This window comes from Oncorhynchus mykiss, chromosome 10 (assembly GCF_057628025.1).
Source record: "Oncorhynchus mykiss isolate SJ-2025 chromosome 10, ASM5762802v1, whole genome shotgun sequence".
In the NCBI taxonomy this organism is placed as follows: Eukaryota; Metazoa; Chordata; class Actinopteri; order Salmoniformes; family Salmonidae; genus Oncorhynchus; species Oncorhynchus mykiss.
The window spans coordinates 70701889-70725103 of record NC_143031.1 but is presented as its reverse complement, the minus strand read 5'-3'; the positions used below and the strand labels follow the sequence as shown (position 1 = coordinate 70725103).

General features: G+C 42.5%; 1 protein-coding gene across 4 annotated transcripts in view; it reads right to left on the bottom strand.

Annotated features, from left to right (window-relative positions):
• The window catches only part of LOC110497353 (coronin-2A), a 60563-nt gene extending 37823 nt beyond the window's left edge, over positions 1-22740 (bottom strand). For 2 of the 4 annotated variants that reach the window (XM_090187749.1, XM_090187751.1), the window contains exon 1: positions 21937-22740. In XM_090187749.1, coding sequence (XP_090043875.1) covers positions 21937-21951 — 15 coding nt within the window. In that variant the 5' untranslated portion in view covers positions 21952-22740. Of the gene's footprint in view, positions 1-434; positions 827-21936 lie in introns of those variants that run through there. The other 2 variants (XM_090187752.1, XM_090187750.1) reach the window with 2 other exon arrangements.
• Positions 22741-23215: the final 475 nt, after the last annotated feature.

Genomic DNA, 23215 nt, shown 5'->3' with positions numbered 1-23215 from the left:
ACTTCATAGAGCTTTGCCGACAGGATCTTTTAAAAATACTATGCACGGACGCAAACAACACACTTTAAACGCTCCCTAGAGGTGTTAGGTGTATCTTGTTGGAGCCTGCCTCAGCTCCTCAGGAGCCAGAAAACTGCACACTGTAATCACCCTGTCCCTCACTCAGCTATCCCACACACACACACACACACACACACACAACTGTCAAGCCCTGTGGTGAGCTCACCCCACGTCAACAAACACGTTACCACACACACATTATAGGAAGAGAGAGGTAGAGATGAAAGGACAGGAAACTAAAGGAATGAGAGGTAGTGAAGAGGACAGACAGAAAGAAGGAGCAAGTATCAAAGATCAAGACAGTATGAGTGAACAGCGGAAAGTGAAAAAGAGAGAGAAAGATCTGTCATTCCCTCTGTCTGAAGCCTACTCACCCTGTCTAGTCAGTGTGGGATGGCAGGCAGGCCAACTGAGAGGAGAAAAAGAGAAGAGCTCCTTGAGAGAGAGAGAGCAGGTGCTGTCTATATGTCACGTCTAGATGGCTTGCCTCTGTAAATCTCTTCTCTCCCGTCTCGCTCTCTGAGGCACGTGGAGCAAGCCAGCCTCCTGCAACACAGGCTTCAAAGAGTACAGCCACTGAGTGATATCATCCAACTCTACAGACCAAGCCCTTACAGTCCTGCTGCTGGAGTCCAACCAGAGCTCATCCAACTCTCTCTGGGTAGAGCAGTACAGCAGGTCTACGGACACAGAGTTCAGTATACAGTAGCTGGTGGTCACTGTAAGCAGGAGAGAGCAGGAGCGTGTGTGTGTGTGTACACTCCCTAAAAGGGTGGTGCCTAACCCAGTGACGAAGAGAAACAGGGAGGAGATGGGAGAGGGAAAGATCCTCCGATCGCCACTCCCTCTGCCTTCACTCCTCCTCCACAGTATTGGTTCAATCAGAATTCCTCCCTCTATCTTGGAGTTGCCACAACCAGAGAGAGAGAGAACGGGACAAAACCAGTAATCAACCAGAGATAGAGAGAACGGGACAAAACCAGTAATCACCCAGAGATAGAGAGAACGGGACAAAACCAGTAATCAACCAGAGATGGAGAGAACGGGACAAAACCAGTAATCAACCAGAGATAGAGAGAACGGGACAAAACCAGTAATCAACCAGAGATAGAGAGAACGGGACAAAACCAGTAATCAACCAGAGATAGAGAGAACGGGACAAAACCAGTAATCACCCAGAGATAGAGAGAACAGGACAAAACCAGTAATCAACCAGAGATAGAGAGAACGGGACAAAACCAGTAATCACCCAGAGATAGAGAGAACGGGACAAAACCAGTAATCAACCAGAGATGGAGAGAACGGGACAAAACCAGTAATCAACCAGAGATAGAGAGAACGGGACAAAACCAGTAATCAACCAGAGATGGAGAGAACGGGACAAAACCAGTAATCAACCAGAGATAGAGAGAACGGGACAAAACCAGTAATCACCCAGAGATAGAGAGAACAGGACAAAACCAGTAATCAACCAGAGATAGAGAGAACGGGACAAAACCAGTAATCAATCAGAGATAGAGAGAACGGGACAAAACCAGTAGTCAACCAGAGATAGAGAGAACGGGACAAAACCAGTAATCAACCAGAGATAGAGAGAACGGGACAAAACCAGTAATCAACCAGAGATAGAGAGAACGGGACAAAACCAGTAATCAACCAGAGATGGAGAGAAGGGGATAAAACCAGTAATCAACCAGAGATAGAGAGAACGGGATAAAACCAGTAATCCACCAGAGATGGAGAGAACAGGACAAAACCAGTAATCAACCAGAGATAGAGAGAACGGGACAAAACCAGTAATCAACCAGAGATAGAGAGAACGGGACAAAACCAGTAATCAACCAGAGATAGAGAGAACGGGATAAAACCAGTAATCCACCAGAGATGGAGAGAACAGGACAAAACCAGTAATCAACCAGAGATAGAGAGAACGGGACAAAACCAGTAATCAACCAGAGATAGAGAGAACGGGACAAAACCAGTAATCAACCAGAGATGGAGAGAACGGGACAAAACCAGTAATCAACCAGAGATAGAGAGAACGGGATAAAACCAGTAATCAACCAGAGATAGAGAGAACGGGATAAAACCAGTAATCAACCAGAGATAGAGAGAACGGGACAAAACCAGTAATCAACCAGAGATAGAGAGAACGGGACAAAACCAGTAATCAACCAGAGATAGAGAGAACGGGACAAAACCAGTAATCAACCAGAGATAGAGAGAACGGGACAAAACCAGTAATCAACCAGAGATAGAGAGAACGGGACAAAACCAGTAATCAACCAGAGATGGAGAGAAGGGGATAAAACCAGTAATCCACCAGAGATGGAGAGAACGGGACAAAACCAGTAATCAACCAGAGATAGAGAGAACGGGATAAAACCAGTAATCAACCAGAGATGGAGAGAACGGGATAAAACCAGTAATCAACCAGAGATAGAGAGAACGGGACAAAACCAGTAATCAACCAGAGATGGAGAGAACGGGATAAAACCAGTAATCAACCAGAGATGGAGAGAACAGGACAAAACCAGTAATCAACCAAAGATGGAGAGAACGGGATAAAACCAGTAATCAACCAGAGATGGAGAGAACAGGACAAAACCAGTAATCAACCAGAGATTGAGAGAACGGGACAAAACCAGTAATCAACCAGAGATAGAGAGAACGGGATAAAACCAGTAATCAACCAGAGATGGAGAGAACAGGACAAAACCAGTAATCAACCAAAGATGGAGAGAACGGGATAAAACCAGTAATCAACCAGAGATAGAGAGAACGGGACAAAACCAGTAATCAACCAGAGATAGAGAGAACGGGACAAAACCAGTAATCAACCAGAGATAGAGAGAACGGGACAAAACCAGTAATCAACCAGAGATAGAGAGAACGGGACAAAACCAGTAATCAACCAGAGATAGAGAGAACGGGACAAAACCAGTAATCAACCAGAGATGGAGAGAAGGGGATAAAACCAGTAATCCACCAGAGATGGAGAGAACGGGACAAAACCAGTAATCAACCAGAGATAGAGAGAACGGGATAAAACCAGTAATCAACCAGAGATGGAGAGAACGGGATAAAACCAGTAATCAACCAGAGATAGAGAGAACGGGACAAAACCAGTAATCAACCAGAGATGGAGAGAACGGGATAAAACCAGTAATCAACCAGAGATGGAGAGAACAGGACAAAACCAGTAATCAACCAAAGATGGAGAGAACGGGATAAAACCAGTAATCAACCAGAGATGGAGAGAACAGGACAAAACCAGTAATCAACCAGAGATTGAGAGAACGGGACAAAACCAGTAATCAACCAGAGATAGAGAGAACGGGATAAAACCAGTAATCAACCAGAGATGGAGAGAACAGGACAAAACCAGTAATCAACCAAAGATGGAGAGAACGGGATAAAACCAGTAATCCTCTCTCTCCCTTCTTTTGCTTTCATGTCTGTCCATCCTGTTCCGATAACAAACAACCACTAACCAGACAGGCCTTTGAACCCGCAATGCCCTGAACACAAAACCCATAAAAATGAAATAAGAATTCACAATGTATGAAGATTCTCACCTCAATGCAAAATCTCCACATTCCAACTCACAATACCAGGATACAAGAGTCTATCGACTACATTCTAATGTGAGGTGGTGGTGTCTTGCTCTACCAAAGACTAGGCCTAATCTGTGGGGGAGATTGACTGCTCTTTAAATGAATGGTTTCCATCCAGCAGGGAGAAAAGCACACATTGCACAATGTGGTCATGTAAAGGGAGGGAGGTTGGTTTGGCCTCTCGCCAAACTTCCACGAAAATTCATCCACATGTGCTGCACTGACAGCGAGACATTGGTAATCGCTACACGCCAGCCCCTGTCAAAAACATTATATAACAGCATATTTTGCACTGGAGGCAAGGCAATGTGGCTAACAGCCTAACAGGTCAATAAGAGTGAAGAGGATAGCTAGGCTAGGCTAACAGGTTAATAAGAATGAAGTGGATAGCTGGGCTAGGCTAACAGGTCAATAAGAGTGAAGCGGATAGCTAGGCTAGGCTAACAGGTCAATAAGAGTGAAGTGGATAGCTAGGCTAGGCTAACAGGTCAATAAGAGTGAAGTGGATAGCTAGGCTAGGCTAACAGGTCAATAAGAGTGAAGTGGATAGCTAGGCTAGGCTAACAGGTCAATAAGAGTGAAGCGGATAGCTAGGCTAGGCTAACAGGTCAATAAGAGTGAAGTGGATAGCTAGGCTAGGCTAACAGGTCAATAAGAGTGAAGTGGATAGCTAGGCTAGGCTAACAGGTCAATAAGAGTGAAGTGGATAGCTAGGCTAGGAGGTCAATATGAGTGACGTGGATAGGCTAGGCTAAGCTATATGAGGACAGGAGAGAGGGGATATATAACAGGCATCGACAGCTGGACTTCACATGGTGAAACAGCAGGTCAGAAAAGTGGCCAGGCGATCGATACACATGTGCACGTCAGTGTTGGCTGGTGGGAGGCGCTATAGGAGGAAGGGCTCATTGTAATGGCTGGAATGGAACAAATGGAACGGTATCAAAACACATCAAACATATGGAAACCACATGTCCGACTCCATTCCATTTATACAATTACAGCCATTACAATGAGCACGTCCTCCTATAGCTCCTCCTACCAGCCTCCTCTGGTGCATGAACACACACACACACACATACACACGTCCAAAGTCCAGCAGAACCTCTAAACTTTGTGTGTGAGAGAGATAAGCGACAGGTCAGAGAAATAGTTTGTCTGAGTTGCAGAAAAGGAATTATCTACCTGGAGACATTGGTGATTGATCCACCTAATCCAAGTCCCAGATATATGTCATTTAGCAGACGCTTTATAGGATATCCTAATCAAAGACACACACACACACACACACACACACACACACACACACACACACACACACACACACACACACACACACACACACACACACACACACACACACACACACACACACACACACACACACACACACACACACACACACCAGGTATGACTGAATGAAGTCCAACTAAGTGTTGGTGACGACAGAAACAGCTCAATCACACAGAGATGTGCACAACAACATGCTCCAGGAGTCAGAAGTAGAGCGATCCCTCCCCCACACCCCCTGGGTCAACCAAAACAACACCATCAATATCAAGGGGAGGCCAATGGCCACTGATATGTATACTATAATACCACAGGAGACTGGTGAGGGGAGGACGGATCATATTAATGGCTGGAATGGGGTGAATGGAATGATATCAAACACATGGCAACCATTTGTTTGATGAGTTGGAAACCATTCCATTTGTTCCATTACAGCCATCAATATAAGCCTGTCCTCCCCAATTAAGGTGCCACCAACCTCCTGTGTATAATACACATACAAGTGAATTTGTCCCAATACTTTTGGCCCCCTAAAATGTGGGGGACTGTGGACAAAAAGTGCATTCCTTTCTAAACGGTTCACACAATACGGATGAAAATCCCCTCAAATGAAAGCTGATGGTCTGCACTTTAACCTCGTGGTCATTGTGTATCATTTCAAATCCAAGGTGCTGAAGTACAGAGCCACAACAACAACAATAATTGTCACTGTCCCAATACTTTTGAAGTTTACTGTATATTAGGCTAGACAGACAGGGACACTATAGAAACTCATTATAGATAAACAACGGCAGTCAATTTCCATCCATTATTATTGAAGAGGCATGTTCAAGAGAACCGGGTTTCAATGGCTTTTTAAAGTGTTGTCAACCTTCAATGTGTGCACGATAATCCAGGTTGTATAGAGTGCTTGAAGAGTGATTTCTTGGAAACCGGCTTACGTAAGACACCAAACACACATGCGCTGTGCATATTTTGCCCACACACATTGATGTGAGCGAGTGCGATGCTGTGATCTATTGCAGGTTTTCCTTTGAGATCGGACCAACTGAAAGCTGTGCCAACCCTCTTTATCTGGCCAATGTCTAATCTTGAGCATTCTGCCAAGGAAAGGAGTACAACCGAGACATCAGAGCAACACAGTCAGTGGTCTGGGCCAATACCAGAGTCTGCTTATTAAAGAGGAAGATAAGACTATCTGATTAGTCCATCAGTTAGAGTCAGTATAATGTACAAGTTGTCCTCTTTCATCATGAACTCAGGTTTGTTCGATGTAGGACCATGCATTCATCTTAGAGTAGGTAAACTAGGTTACATTTCTTAGCTATTATCCTAGACTGCAAACCGCCTAATAGCTTGGGAGCCTTTCCAGAAATCTAACAGCTAACGGTTCTCTCTAATCACAGATCACACAGTCGTGAGGTAATAGGCAGCTACTGTGGGAAACGGGGCTCATGTCTTTGACATGGCTGAGCTATAATGGCCATCCCTTCCTCACTGTCATTTCTGATAAGCGGCCTGGCTGTTTTGACGGAGAAACACCTGGTTTAGGCACAAAGTGCTGTGCTGCCTTTTGTCTGGATGTCTGTTGCCTTTGCTTTATTTGAGGATGAGGGTTGAGGAAGTGTAAAATAGATAGTTGTTTGTAGACCTAGATGTTTGTAGGGTGTCGGTCGGTAATCAATTAGCTGACAAGGGAGCTGCTTTATGAGAATCGTCTCCGGGGTGTGGAACATGAAGGCAGGCTGCTCCTGTGTTTTGGTGTCGCGTGGCTCTGGATTACAGGGCGGTCTCTCAGAAAAGGGTGTGTCTGCCATGTGTGTTTGTGCTGTAGATTTTATGATTTGAACCCATTCACCGACAGAGACAATATTTTATTCCCTTTAGCCTGCATATTGTGTGTATACTGTTGATCGAATCTCATTGTACATCTGACTAACGGCTGATGTCATTTCGGGGACTTTTACAGCTGCACAGGTAGGGCCAGTAATTGCGTAACTATTCTCCAGTCCTGAAGCTGTTGTGTGCCAATGTACACAGAAGCAACCATTAAAAGCAGATCCAAAACAGATCCACTGAGATCATTCGTAGTAAAGGTAAATACATGACCATTTCCTGTCTTTTTCATGGCGTTGTCCCCCTCGACCGATCAACCAAAGAACAGGTCAGTCCCTCAAGCTTACCTGTAGGGGTGTGTTAGGCAGCATACCACCCTGCGTCCCACTGCTGGCTTGCCTCTGAAGCTAAGCAAAGCAAGGCTGGTCCTGGTCGGTCCCTGGATGGAAGTGGTGTTGAAGGGCCAGTAATAATCACTCTTTCCTCTGGTCTAATATATATATATACACACATACATACATATACACATATATACACACACACTACCGTTCAAAAGTTTGGGGTCACTTAGATATGTCCTTGTTTTTGAAAGAAAAGCAAAAAAAAAATTGTCCATTAAAATACCATCAAATTGCTCAGAAATAAAGTGTAGACATTGTCAATGTTGTAAATGACTATTGTAGCTGGAAATGGGAGATTTTAAATGTAATATCTACATAGGTGTAGAGGCCCATTATCAGCAACCATCACTCCTGTGTTCCAATGCGTTGTACGAGATCTTCAGTTTCTTGGCAATTTCTCACATGGAATAGCCTTAATTTCTCAGAACAAGAATAGACTGACGAGTTTCAGAAGACAGTTCTTTGTTTCTGGCCATTTTGAGCCTGTAATCGAACCCACAAATGCTGATGCTCCAGATACTCAACTAGTCTAAAGAAGGCCAGTTTTATTGCTTCTTTAATCAGAACAACAGTTTTCAGCTATGCTAACATAATTGCAAAAGGGTTTTCTAATGATCAATTAGCCTTTTAAAATGATGAACCTGGATTAGCTATATCTCCCAATGCCCCAGGATAGAGATTGGGGACATTGCCCTGTGTAGGGTGCCGTCTTTCGGATGGGATATTAAACTTGTGTCCTGACTCTCTGTGGTCACTAAAGATCCCCGGTGTCCTGGCTACATTCCAAATCTGGCCCTCATACCATCATGGCCATCTAATCATCCACAGTTTTCAATTAGCTCATTCAACCCCCCTCCTCTCCCCTGTAACTATTCTCCAGGTCGTTGCTGTAAATGAGAATGTGTTCTCAGTCAACTTACCTGGTAAAATAAGGGTTAAATAAATGGACTATGTCATGTAACGCACCCAGACAAACCCACCCACACACGTATGCACAAATATAATAAAACACGTCAACAGAAGTCTTTCAAATGATGTACAGTGCATTTGGAAAGTATTCAGACCCATTGACTTTTCCCACAATTTTTTTTACATTACAGCTTTATTCTAAAATTGACTAGAGTGACCCTAAGCACACAGCCAAGACAACGTAGGAGTGGCTTTGGGACAAGTCTCTGAATGTCCTTGAGTGGCCCAGCCTGAGCCCAGACTTAAACCCGATCTAAGATAACTGGAGAGACCTGAAAATAGCTGTGCAGTGACGCTCCCCATCCAACCTGACAGGGCTTGAGATGATCTGCAGAGAAGAATGGGAGAAACTCCCCAAATACAGGTGTGCCAAGCTTTAGCATCATACCCAAGAAAACTCGAGGCTGTAATCGCTGCCAAAGGTGCTTCAACAAAGTACTGAGTAAAGGGTCTGAATACCTATGTAAATGTGATGTGTTTTTTATTTTAAATACATTTGCACAAATTTCTAAAAACCTGTTTTTGCTTTGTCATTATGGGGTATTGTGTGTAGACTGATGAGGCGGAACAAGTATTTAATCAATTTAGAATAAGGCTGTAACGTAACAAAATGTGGAAAAAGTCAAGGGGTCTGAATACTTTCAGAATGCACTGTACGTCTCTGGCTACTATTTGCATGTTCCTTCCTATGTTGTCTTTGGTGGTTTGCCATGCAAAAGAGGTTTGGGACCACTCCCATAACACATAGCAGATAAACTAACCAACAGCAAAATTGGAACATGCATTTATTTTTTAGATACAGTGAATCAATGACATTTTCTCCTGCCATCATAGATATGGTAAAAGTGAGGTAGCAACAACATTTATTTTTCTCTTCTGTCAACACAGAAAATCTCTTGCAAGTAAATCAAAGATTGACTAACAGTTTGAGAATGTGGTGTGATTTTCTGAGATGTAGGATAAACCCAGCCTGCACACCATTCCAGTGGCGACCCGTCATTCAGGGCAGGTGGGGCTCAAAACAGGTTGAGCAGCCAGAATGACGGGTCACCACTGGAATGGTGTGTAGGCTAGCACAACAAGGTGAGTCCAAAAATGTAACGTATGCTGGAGCATAAATGATGTAATATGCCATGGAGATATGTATATTCTAGCTAAGAAAGTAATACTAAGTGTATGTTGTGTAGTAAGTTGTTAGTAGCCATGTGCCTCACCCTAATAATTTGTTCCCTTTCCCCCTCATAACTTAGCCTACTGTTTTGACTTGATGGTGCACATGTAGCCTATAGCCTGTTTTAGAGAAACGTCATCATCGAATATTGTAAGAGCTTTCATTGTCTGCTTATATGCCCCCTTTATTCATCCTACGGTTCTGACTTGGTGTACAGGGAGTATACTGTAAGAACGGCCCATGTTCTGAATTCTGTCGCTGTACATTTCAAAAGTGCTGAACAAATAGTTATATTGACTTCGTCCGTCTTAGCTCGCTCATTAATGTCTTCATCGAAATTACGGATTGCCTCTTATGCGCTCATCGTTCCCTTATGCCATAGTTTGTACATTGCAATTGTCAGTAGAAACCACATCTGCACCATTCACAAGTTATCACGCTTGAAACATACCGTAACAATTGCAGAGGTCTCTACAATAACCCGGTTTTTGACAAATCAGTCATTGTGACACAATACTGCAAATGAAAAATCAGATCACAATGTACACTATGCGTTCATCTGTTCAAACAAGCAAAGCAGATCAAATCTCTGAGTCAACTCAACACTGAGGCAACAGGTGGGTTTGGTATCTCTCTCTGCCTAGCCAGCACTCGTCCATATCTGACACAACACAGACAGACCACCTCTTCACACACATCTGTCTTTCTGTGGAAATACCCACTGCTAAGTACTCTTACCATCATACACCCCGTCAAAAGTACAGTACCCACCTATAGCTCCATCATCCTGTCTGAATGCACCTGACACTATGGGACTGGAGACTGAGGTGGTCTCATGATCCTACCTCTAATCTAATTGGACGGAAACACTATAGGGATCCTTGGGTGACGGATTTGAGATGCGATCTGTTTTGTCACTGCACGTGAAGTTGAAAAGAAGTTCCAGATATAGTTACAGTACATAGAACGTTGGAGTTATGAAGTTGGGATATATAGAAGAGTTCTAGATCGTTATAGGCTCTAGAAAAATGATAGCATGGAGCGCCAAGTATCCAGCATTATATTTTGACATCGTCTTAAGTTAAAAAAAAAGTGTCAAAAGATTTCATATCAAGGGGTTCATTCCCCTTATGGAAAGTCCTTTATTGGATGTAAAGCGACTATGATCTCACCTGTGATATGGTTACTACCTGTGGTGCGGTGTTGAGTCAGAGGTGTGTGCGTGTCTGTACAGCTGGCCCTGTTGATTCTTCCAGGCCAGAGGTGACTCATTTAAAGCCCCATGGCGTTAACCTGCTTATTAGCTGTGTTGCTCATTGAATGATATCATGATATGGCTGCTGCTTGATACTGAAACCTATATTGGCAAGTCTCTCGTAACATTTCACAGCCTTATACAGACTTTATCAGCCTAGCTTTCGACAGGTCCAAAGACAAGAATTTCAGTTCACTTCAAGGACGAATAGCCAACTAAACCTATGCTTGAAATATGAAAAGAAAAACAATACTTTAAACCACCTCAATGGAAACATTTTAAATATAGCCTGCGATCTCCTCATGACACTCGTTACCCAACTTTCATTTCCCTCAGCCGTCCTTTTCTATTATGACCAAACATCCAAGGTGACGAGATAGACGTTACAACCCCCCCCGCCTCCCCCCACCCCGAAGCATTGCAACAAATATCAGATGCGTCCGTGAAACTCTAAACTAAATCAATCCCTTTATTGACTTACAGTAAAAAGCCTCTGCCTGACTGTAGTGGAGGGGTGGGGGGTGGGGTGCATTTAACACAGCAGAGATAATGACTACATCATTATTACTATGTCTTTGGAGGCCGTGTCTGAATGGCTGGGGGGGGGAGAGGGCCTGGTGTAAATCAAATAAAGACATGGAGAGGAGAGGGCCTGTTGTATAGAACCAGTCTGGAATCCTCAGGGACTTTAGGAAGAGATTCCAGTAAATCTCCATGATGTATTCATCCCTGTGCTTCTACAGGTAGTTGGGGTTCAGGGAACTGTTTGTAAAGGACAGACATAACCGGTGGTGTGAAGCGTTAAGTATGGAGGAAACGTAATTATGGATATCATGTCATAGCTCTGAGGGGTGAGCCATGTTGGAGCCGGACCTCTGGAGGGAATTTCTTTGTCTAGTCTTAATTCTGAAATGCTCTGGCTGTTATTGAGAGGACTGACTGATCCTCAGTAGCTACAGCCCCTGGCAGAGTGGAGAGTTTTAGACACTACTATCTTCTAGCCAGGAAACCTTATCTGATACTAAAAAAAATGTACTCGAGTTCACTGAGTTCAAAACTGACTTTACCCAGATGAGCAGTGAGCACCCCATTCCATAGAAGCCTCTTAGTAACAGCGGCATATCTAGACTCTGCTGAGCTCAATGTCAATTTGTCAAAGTAGCAGGAGATAGCAAAGAGAGGAAAAGGGCTACGTCGAATCCAAAGTTGGATATCGGTCAGGCTTTAAATTGGCCTTGTTCTTGAAACCATGTGTAGTGCTGCTCTGGTAATGAATAGCAGCTATAAAACAGGTTATGACATCCAATTCATTCCTCTTACCTTTTCACTCTCATGCATTGGTTTTTATTCTACAACCTCAGGGAATGAAATTGGAATGAAACCTAAATATTTGATGCTTGTTAATGTAAAATGTTCAATTATTCAGTGGAGGTGATAAGAACAAGTAGGCCTAGCGTCAACGCAAGTAGCCATATCACGCCATTCCCATAACTTCAGATCTCCACCAGCCATTTACTCCATTACTCCTAAATCAACAGTCAGCTTCACTAATGACACCCATCCATCCAAACCATAATAACGGCAGCCAGGTAAGTTACACTTTAAGCAACGGGAGGATGAGGTTGCATTTATACTATGCTGATCCAACCCCTCTATCCATCTCTCTAACAACAGCAACTACAGGATCCTAGAGGCTCACAACCAGCTCCATGATGACATCAGACTGTCTGATGCTTTCGCTAATCAGATCTCTGCCATTGGCTGACTGCATTAGTGTGGCGTGATATGGTTACTACAGCATTCACAGCTGTTTTCTGACTGGCCAAAGTAATGCTCAAGGAGCTCACACTATTAGTCTGGAGACATTGGCTGTTTCTGAGGTAGGGCCATTAGGGCCACTTAAGGTCTGGCTGGTTAACAGAGAGAAATAACATGTCAATGGGAGAGCGAGGCCCTCTCCTCCTCCTCATCCTCCTCTCTGCCTCCTCTCTATGAATAATAGAGAAGACTTGTTCTAGTCCCTGACACATCCACCTTCTGCTCTTTTATTTATTTAACCTTTGTTTAACTAGGCAAGTCAGTTAAGAACAAATTCTTATTTATAATGAAGGCCTACCAAAAGTCAGAGGCCTCCTTGCAGGGACGGGAGCTGGGATTAAAAATAAAAATATAGGACAAAACACACCTTACGACAAGAGACACCACAACGCTACATAAAGAGAGACCTTAAGACAACAACACAGCATGGTAGCAACACATGACAACAACCCGATAGCAACAAAACATGGCAGCAGCCCAACATGTTAGCAGCACAAAACATGGTACAAACATTATTGGGCACAGACAACAGCACAAAGGGCAAGAAGGTCGTGACCCTCAGACTACATCCTCCAGGAAAACATAAATAAACACAATGTTTTTGTACCAATCAGTGAAATACGTAGGCCCACTAAATGGTAGGTAGTTGTAAAAAGATGAATCTCCTTCACAAGTATCTGAGAAATCTGTATCATAGTTTCTCTGTACACTCCATTTTCTACAATGTTAAATGTAAAACAAATCAAATTTAGAGACACAGGAGTCATCATACAACAAGGACTGTGCCAACTGAGCTAGTCTACCAAGAGACACTCAAATGAGTGAAGAATAATTCTGGGTCAAGTTGTTGTTTGTTTTCTGGAAGAGCCACGGACTGGGTACTTACTGTCAGAGAGATCCTCCACTTGAAGTTCTCTCCATATGACAAGAATCAAGATCAATTCATTCAATACCCTAATGCACCGATTAATACACTTACAGACCAACTATACGGGGCACGTTAGCATAAGGGAACCAACCGTAAGCATTGTAATCAACAAGAGGCTTCAGCGGTCGAGGAAGGCCTTCCTGTTTGGACACAGTGGGAAACATCTAGGCCTACATCTCAGCAGCCTGGACATTTTCTGGGATGGAGCATACCATTGGGAACACCAATCGGAGCAGGATTGGAGCTGGGCAAATCCAGGGGAGGAGGACTCTCCATTTTTAAAGTAATCCCCTCCCTCTCCCTGTGTCCACCACAACTGAAGCCCACCCATCTGGGATAATCCGTTAGGACAGCTGGTGTGTCAGAAAACGTCCATGACAACCTTCATGACTGACGTCGGTCAACTATGACATAACAGCACGGGAGCATAGCACGACGTAAGAACACGCTGTACATGCAAGCAAACACTTCAATGCACTTTCAGAAACTGCCACGAGAAATACGTGTTATGGTAATGACAACTGTAGAGGACAGTGTGTGTGTGTGTGTGTGTGTGTCAGCGACTACGACAGTGACAGTCGGGGGTGGTCTCAGTATGTCACGTGCAGATGGCTCGGTGGTTACGTAAAAGCATTTGAGGATTTCAGTAAGAGCCATTGTAAGGGATGTAATCATCCCAAACAACAGATTGGTCCCTTGGATGGAATTTGTGCGGTACAGTATTTGGAGAGCTCGGCTCAGCCACAAAACTCCCTGCCGTAATGGTCAGGTGCCCAATATGATTATTTCATCAAACAAATGTTATATCTAAGAGTTGTGGGAATAATAAGGAACACAAACAGATTAAACAATAAAAATGTTTCATTGATAGAAATTCAGTATGTGAGAGCATGTGATGGCTGGTTGTTCAATACTACAACCACAACATTCAAACAAACCAATCTCAGTTCACCTCAACAAAACACAGTAATCTTGAAATCAATCAATCCGCACCACTTTCCTAGAACCTCTCTCCACTACAGATAAATCAAGTCACTGGAACGTCATCTGTGGAGACTCATGGAAAAGGGTGAATAATCAGACCTTTGTGAGAAGAATGTAACCAGGAAGACAATAGATTTATGTTGTTAGCTCAATGGCACAATCAGAAGGAGTGTGGGTTAGAGTCCAGAGAGATGAAATCATGTCTCCAGGTAGCCAGGGCTGGATTACCATAATGGCTTGTAGGGCATGTCACCCCCCCAGATGGCATATGAGGGTGATTTTCATTAAACTCATTTGAAAATGTCTGTAGCAAATTGAGTTTAAAAACCATGATGCATCTGCAAAAATCAACTACCATTCTGAGGACTAGAATGTGTATGTCACGTTCTGACCTTTATTTCCTTTGTTTTGTCATTATTTAGGATGGTCAGGGCGTGAGTTGGGGTGGGCAGTCTATGTTTGTTTTTCTATGATTTTGGGATTTCTATGTTTCGGCCTAGTATGGTTCTCAATCAGAGGCAGGTATCATTAGTTGTCTCTAATTGAGAATCATACTTAGGTAGCCTGGGTTTCACTGTTTGTTTGTGGGTGTTTGTTTCCGTGTCTGTTTCTCACCACACGGTACTGTTTTGGTTTTCGTTCGTTTCACGTTTATTGTTTTTGTATCAGTTGTGTTCATGTTGAGTATTTCTTATTAAAAGAACCATGGACACTTACCACGCTGCATATTGGTCCTCCGATCCTTCTCGCCTCTCCTCTTCAGACGAAGAGGAGGAAAACCTTTACAGTGTAGCTTTTAAATAAAGACATTTTCACCTGAATTTGATACATTTTCAACCAAATTCTCATTACTGAAATTAGTATGGATTTAATTAAAATTGGGTCATGTTATTTATAATATTTATAAAAAGCTAACTTATTTGAATAAAACACAAAATTATGTTGCTGTAGTTTGTCCCATAAATCATACAAATTGTATAATAGTTTAAGTTGACATTGTACACAATAAATATTATGGTTTAAACACAGTGTCTGTGTCTCATTACCATAACACTTTTTCAAGTTCCTGTAAAAACTCCAATCAGTAAAAATAAAAGTAGTAGTACATAGACAAGCCCAAGTTTAGTTCATTTGTTCACTTATATGCCTCCAGAATTAGGTTCTTATTCCCAAACACCCGCTTTACACCATTTGGCCTTCTCATTACCGAAATGGCTAAAAAGCTCAAATTGGGAAAAAGTCTGATTCAATTTTATTATAATAATAAATGTCAAATTAAATATTTGTATTTTCAGTGTTATGTTTAACTTGGGCCTTTTCATTATGGGAGATGTTTTTATTTTTTATATTAGAAATATTGATTTGTTTATTCATTTTTGGGACTTTGAAAACTGTTACGGTAATGACAATGTTGGTACAATGCATAATATCTGATATAGATCATTACAGATCTTAATCTCAGTGATTCAACAGGAAATTTTGTGAAAAGTGACACCGTTTTGTGAGAATGACCCATGAACACGTTATAAGCCATGACAAAGTGTAGAATTGCAGGAATTTAGCTTTAAAACGGCAAAATATTCTCTCAGCCTCATGGAAAAATGTATAGAATAGCATGAGATTAGCTACAAAACTGTAGCTGTGCTAGTCCGGCCCTGCAGGTAGCCCCTTGGCACTGATCTAGGATGTGCTTACAGGCCCATATTCCTGACCTTAACATTTAGGGGAGTAAAACACTAAACAGACCTTAGATCAAGAGTCAGAGAATACAAATCACCTGAGCCCATACTGTGAGGCCATAGCCATCACTGGGGCGAGCTCCCTGCCCTCCAAGACATCTACTCAAAGCGGTGTTTGACGAGGGCCCAGAAGGTCATCAAGGACTCCTGTCACCCGAGCCAGGAACCATTCACTCTGTTACCATCTGGTAAGCGGTATCTGAGCATCTGGTCTCGGACCAACAGGCTCAGAGACAGCTTCTACCACCAGGCCATCAGACTGCTTAACCGTAGCTGTCTCCCTGCACAGACCCGGGCCCGGTTTCCCGGTAGCGAAGGAAACTTAGGCTGGCGCGTGTTTTAACCATGCATCTTTCCCACAACGGCAAAAGACATAACATGTGTTTCCCAAAAGTGTGTCATTGAGGCATGTGTCGATACTGATAGGATCAAAAGAAAGGCAGCGCTGCTCTCGGGTCAACTTTCTCCAATCAAATCTTACCTTAGCATTAGAATTACTCCACAACACTGACAACGGATCAGTTCCTCGAGAGATATTATCACCTATGGCTGCAAACATTGAGACGGCTTATTCTAATGCTTACCCTATAATAATGCACTAAATCAAGATTTGACACATCATTGTGCACATTAGGCTACATGAAATCATGAAACATATTGAGGAAAAATTACAGACAGTAGCCAAATAAAACTCAATTGAATGAACATGAAATGTATTTCAATATCATTTAAATATATGGGCCTATGAAGCCTATACTGTAGGAATGTTATTTAAACTTTTCATGCCCTCATCTCAGTTCTGTTTGAAGCATCGTTTTATCCCGCTTGTTTGTAAAAAATTGCAAAGACATTGGCAACAGAGAGAATCAAGACGCGTATCTGTCTATGTACGGCGGAGATCTTCTGTGAAGAAAGTGACGCGGTGGGGAAAACACATCTAACGAAGCACTAAGCTGTTCCACAAGTGGTCTGAGGCAGTCGGGAAATAACACACGTTTTCAAGGGCACATTTTGTAACGATGGTTTTGGGGAACAGCTCGGAGATTCAACAATGCTCCTACAAAAGGTTCTAACGATGAACTTAGCCTGAAGATGCTTTTGGGAAACCGGGCCCGGCACCTTAGTGACTGTTGCCACTGACTCTCCACATTTTAGTCACTTTATATGTAAATACAGTCATACTTGACACAGCACATTCATGATCTATTCTGTATATCCTATTGTGTACATACCAATATATTACTCTGCATACTACCTCTTCTATTACTTATTTATTATTGATTATTATTAATAATAGTACTGGAATGTTGAGGTAGCTAGCACACGAGCATTTCACTGCACCTTTCATACCTGCTGTATAAACTGTGTGCGTGACAAAAAACATTTGATTTGACAGGCAGGCCATCATCAGTGGGGAATGTCATAGGAAAGGCCTTCCTGTTTGAAATCAGATAAATAACTCCTCTCTGAGTCAGAGCTCCATGGAAGAACAGTCTACATGCAGGCTTATTGGTATGGGACATGACTGAGTGAGGCAGATGTACAGTCAGTCAGTGTGTTCATGTCTCCTCCTGCAAACAGACTAGATATCCATGACAATGAGGCAACCAAGTACATGAAGTGACATCCCTCCCCTTCAGGCCCTCTTATAGAGTGGTTCAGTTCCTAAGTGTCCAAACGCAAAACACAGAGTCATAGGCACGTACACACACACTTACTCACACACGCAGACAGGCACACACACATAACGGTTGTCAACCACTATGACTAACTGGCCAAGTCAAGTAGGCAACTTTTCCTCAATTAAGTAAATCAAATGTTGGCTATTCCCAAATGAGAATAGAGACACAGCACAGAGAGTGGAAAAGATTGGGCACTAGGCTGACAACAGAACATAGTGTTGTGTTATTCCTCTGTGTTCTCTACAGTATCCTATCTGACAGTGTTACACAACACCACCTCCTCATTGGTTGATTCCCCTCTGTGCTGATTGCAGGCAACATTCCAAGGATGTGCTACTGACCCAATACATTCTCAGAGTGAACAGGGCGGCATGTGTAACACAGAAAGACCGACTTCAGCAATTTCTCAAACACCATCAATGTATGTAAGCTTCCTGTAGCAGAACTCAAATGCAAGTTACTCTGGGGTAGCAGGTAGCCTAGTGGTTAGAGCGTTGGGCCAGTAACTGAAAGGTAACAAGATCAAAATCTGTCTATATTCCCCTGAACAAGGCAGTTAACCTACTGATCCCCGGTAAGCCGTCATTGTAAATAAGAATGTATTCTTAACTGACTTGCCTAGTTAAATAAAGGTTACATATAAATATATATATATATATGTGCATACAGGTAGTCAGGGAAACATAATTTAACATAGTTCTGGATTTCACAATACAGAACATAAACCATTTCCTATCTCAGTTACTCAACAGTGAGTGATGTATGCTAGCTAGCCTAGGTTCCATGTTTTCTCTGAGATTGTGTCTGTCAATCAAATGTAAGTAAGCTACAAAGCACTCAGGTTCAAGGCCATGTTTGCACAGGGCCACGCCTCCAATCAAGAGAGCTCTTACAGTGAGGACTTTGATACCTCCTGCTACAATAAAGTTGCTGTACTTTGCTGCATGGTCCTTCTATTGACTTCATTCAGCAGTATTACAGTAAATAACCTGAATATGGGTCACATATTCTGTTTACATACTTACTGTATAATTGTAAATATTATACATGACTGTACATATGACCACTATTTTTGTCAGAATATAACCTAAATCACGACTTGTTTGAATTAATTTTTTGGGGGCGTGTCAAGCATTAGACAGAAAAACCCAACGTCTCAACCAAGAGTGAGCTATCCAGAATGCCAAACAGTGTAACAAGCAACGTACAAAAGGGCATTGCAACCAGTCACAACCCTGTGGCATAGAAGCTACGGTTAATAAACGGGCAGTGTGGACAGGTGTGAAAGACAAAAATGTTCATCCCAAATGGCACCCTATTCCCAATAGTGCACTACTTTTGACCAGAGCCCTATTGGCCCTGATCAAAAGTAGTGCACTACTATATAGGGAATAGGGTGCCATTTGAGACACAATAGAGAATCTCCAGCATCTGTTGACTGTCTTAGTAATAACATGACACAGATATGGGCCAGCGGTTTATGGTCCAGCTTTAAAGTATTGGCGGCAGAGATTTCACTGAGTGTGAAAAATACTAGAAGTGTGTTTCTATCTACTAGGCTACATGTATTGTGACTAGAGGTCGGCCGATTAATCGGAATAGCCGATTAATTAGGGCCGATTTCAAGTTTTCATATCAATCGGAAATCTTTTTTTATTTTTTTAAACCTTTATTTAATCTTTATTTAACTAGGCAAGTCAGTTTAAGAACACATTCTTATTTTCAATGACGGTCTAGGAACGATGGGTTAACAACGACAGATTTTCACCTGGTCAGCTCGGGGGATCCAATCTTGCAATCTTACAGTTAACGAGTCCAACGCAATAATGACCTGCATCTTGTTGCACTCCACAAGGAGACTGACTGCCTGTTATGCGAATGCAGTAAGCCAAGGTAAGTTGCTAGCTAGCATTAAACTTATCTTATAAAAAACAATAAATCAATCATAATCACTAGTTAACTACACATGGTTGATGATATTACTAGATATTATCTAGCGTGTCATGCGTTGCGTATAATCTGACTGAGCATACAAGCATCTAAGTATCTGACTGAGCGGTGGTAGGCAGAAGCAGGCCCGTAAACATTCATTCAAACAGCACTTTCGTGCATTTTGCCAGCAGCTCTTCGTTGTGCTCAAGCATTGCGCTGTTTATGAGTTCAAGCATATCAAGTCCCGAGATAAGGCTGGTGTAACCGAAGTGAAATGGCTGGCTAGTTAGCGCGCGCTAATAGCGTTTCAAACATCACTCGCTCGCTCTGAGCCTTGGAATGGTTGTTTCCCTTGCTCTGCATGGGTAACGCTGCTTCGAGGGTGGCTGTTGTCGTTGTGTTCCTGGTTCGAGCCCAGGGAGGAGCGAGGAGAGGGACGGAAGCTATACTGTTACACTGGCAATACTAAAGTGCCTATAAGAACATCTAATAGTCAAAGGTTAATGAAATACAAATGGTATAGAGATAAACAATCCTATAATTCCTATAATAACTACAACCTAAAACTTCTTACCTGGGAATATTGAAGACTCATGTTAAAAGGAACCACCAGCTTTCATATGTTCTCATGTTCTGAGCAAGGAACTTAAACGTTAGCTTTCTTACATGGCAAATATTGCACTTTTACTTTCTCCAACTTTGTTTTTGCATTATTTAAACAAAATTGAACATGTTTCATTATTTACTTGAGGCTAAATTGATTTTATTGATGTATTATATTAAGTTAAAATAAGTGTTCATTCAGTATTGTTGTAATTGTCATTATTACAAATAAAATACATGTAAAAAATCAGCCGATTAATCGGTATCGGCTTTTTTGATCCTCCAATAATCGGTATGGTATTGAAAAATCATAATCGGTCGACCTCTAATTGTGACCTACATCTTCCATTAACCAATGTGTGGGTATAACTATCGGCCAACTGAGGATAGGACTGATTAACTGTCTGCTGCTAGACATGACGTTCTAATCATTATCCTCCTTTTTCCTCACGCGTTCAATAGTCTTCCCTTTAGCCCAGCGTTTCCCAAACTCGGTCCTGGGGACCCAACTGGGTGCACGTTTTGGTTTTTGCCCTAACACTACACAGCTTATTGAAATGATCAAAGCTTGATGATTAGTTGGTTAGTTGAATCAGCTGTGACGTGCCAGGGCAGAAACCAAAACATGAACGAGTTCGGGAAACGCTGTTCTAATCTTGATCCTCATGTTCCTCACCTTTCTTCAATATTGGTTGTAAGGAGATGATTTTTTAATAAAATATTTTTAACTTATTCTAGCTACAAAAGTGTTATTCACCATCTCAGGCGATAATATACATTTTCCTAATGCATTATTTGGCCAGTCTTCCCTTCAGCCTGAAAGACTTTAACATGTATACATCGCTACATATCTAATTGGATTGCGTCACGAACATCTCACCCGCCACAAAAAACTCTAAACTCAGTAAATTAAGCAAAATACTTGTCAAGATGTCCTTTCAAGACAAAATAGTAGACATGCGGCTCTCTTATAATGCATGGGTTACTATTGTCGCCTACTTTTAAGCCTACATATTACACTTGGGTTAAACAAGTGGAGACTTGGTTCACGCCATGCCTTATAACTAACTAACTACACTTTTATACAGAGGGAGAGGCTGTGAGTGAGGAGACAAGTCCAGGTTCATCCCACCACTAGCCTACACATATGTTCAGCATTAAACCCATGCTTCAAAACACCAAGTATGTTGCCTTCAAGTTTGTTTACGTCTTCCTCTGTGTAACACTATGGAGCAATCGTACATCATCTCTGGCGAACGGATGAAGGCACCAGTAGTACAGTAAAACGCCCTGAAAGCGATACCTGGGTGCTCCGTAACACCGCCTGCCAATCCCTTCAATGCACCCTGAAACATACCCTAAAATGCGTATATTGTTGTCCATTTGGTAGCTAGTTATCATACATCTGTGTTCATTTCATTTCTACATTACAGGAGTGAGTAGCTTCCATACAGCCGCGTGGCAGTGCTGTGGACGTAGCCACACGGTCAGTCAAGCTAAATAAACCGTCCTTCAAAACAATATTTAGGCTAGGTTACGATATTAATGTAACAACAACATTCATATTTGTACCGTGAGCCGCTGGTAACATTAGTTGTTATCAAGAAACGGTAGATACAAGAGCGGTAGATACAATGTAGCAACTTCTTACCTTTGAGACGGTCATATAAGATGTGTCGGCAGGTGGAAAGATTGTCCGGAGAGGACTGAACTGCAGAGGTGGATGGATGGTGGAGTGCTTCTCTTGAGGCGGGTGTCTTTATTTGCCGTATGTCTTCAATGTCTGGCTCGGTTTTGATAGTCGGCTGGCAAGTCGATTTACATGTCAGCTGTATGACTGAGGCGGTTACCATAAGGGTATTTCTGTGTCAGCTCACAGACTTCACACACACACACACTCACCGCAGTGATGAAAAAAATCGACAAGCGAGGTAAAGCTCTGCGGGACCCAACCTAAGAGGGGTGGAGTGGAAAGAGCGGTGGAAAGAGCGATGTTCAGAGCCGCGGAGGGAAGGGAGAGGAGGGGGGCTCTCTCCCACAAAGAGTGGGGTTGCTATTGTAGTTCTCCCAGTCGTCTGGTCCTCTGGAAAACAGTCCCAAAGTCGTGGTCAGGTTTTGCCTTGCAACAGACCGCTCGCCTTCCGTCCACCGTGACTAAAAAGGACCCCTTTATTGACGCATAGAGAACGTGCTATAAAGTAACCCCGGGAACAATCGTGGACGGTCCCTATGGATGCGACGTAGCTGTGACCTCACAGTGCCATTGATATTTAAAACAATGACAGGCTGCTAAGCAATATGGTCACACTCAAGTAAAGAGCCCCACTACAATAACACCATTAAATCTATTAACATATGCGTAATTTCCTTGGAACGCGTTTTGTTGCCTATAAATGGCATACACGCGCTACAGGATGATCATGGTGCATATAATCCATTGAAGCCTGTAAAAAGTATTTACTGTAAGGTAAATTCCCTTATATGGGTCAATGCTGGCTGGATACTGGCACCAGTTACAGTGATGTCTTCCAACCCACAACATATGTGCCTGGGTCCTATACGGCAATTATTGGAGTTATTTAACATACGCACTAAACACACACGTACATATGGATTTTGTGTTGTAGATTTGTGGTAGTAGTGGCCTGAGGGCACACACTTAATGTGTTGTGAAATCTGTTGTGAATGTATTGTAATGTTTTTAAAATTGTATAACTGCCTTAATTTTGCTGGACCCCAGGACGAGTAGCTGCTGCCAATGGAGATTCTAATAAATACAAATACACATTTAGCCACTAGAAAATGTGCAATAAAATATGACTTTCAATGTAATTGTAACAAGGTGAGAAATATTATGCTGCCGTTGATGTTCCTTTGTAATAAGGCCAATGCATTTAAAAATAATTAAACATCTGCAACGATAGAATTGA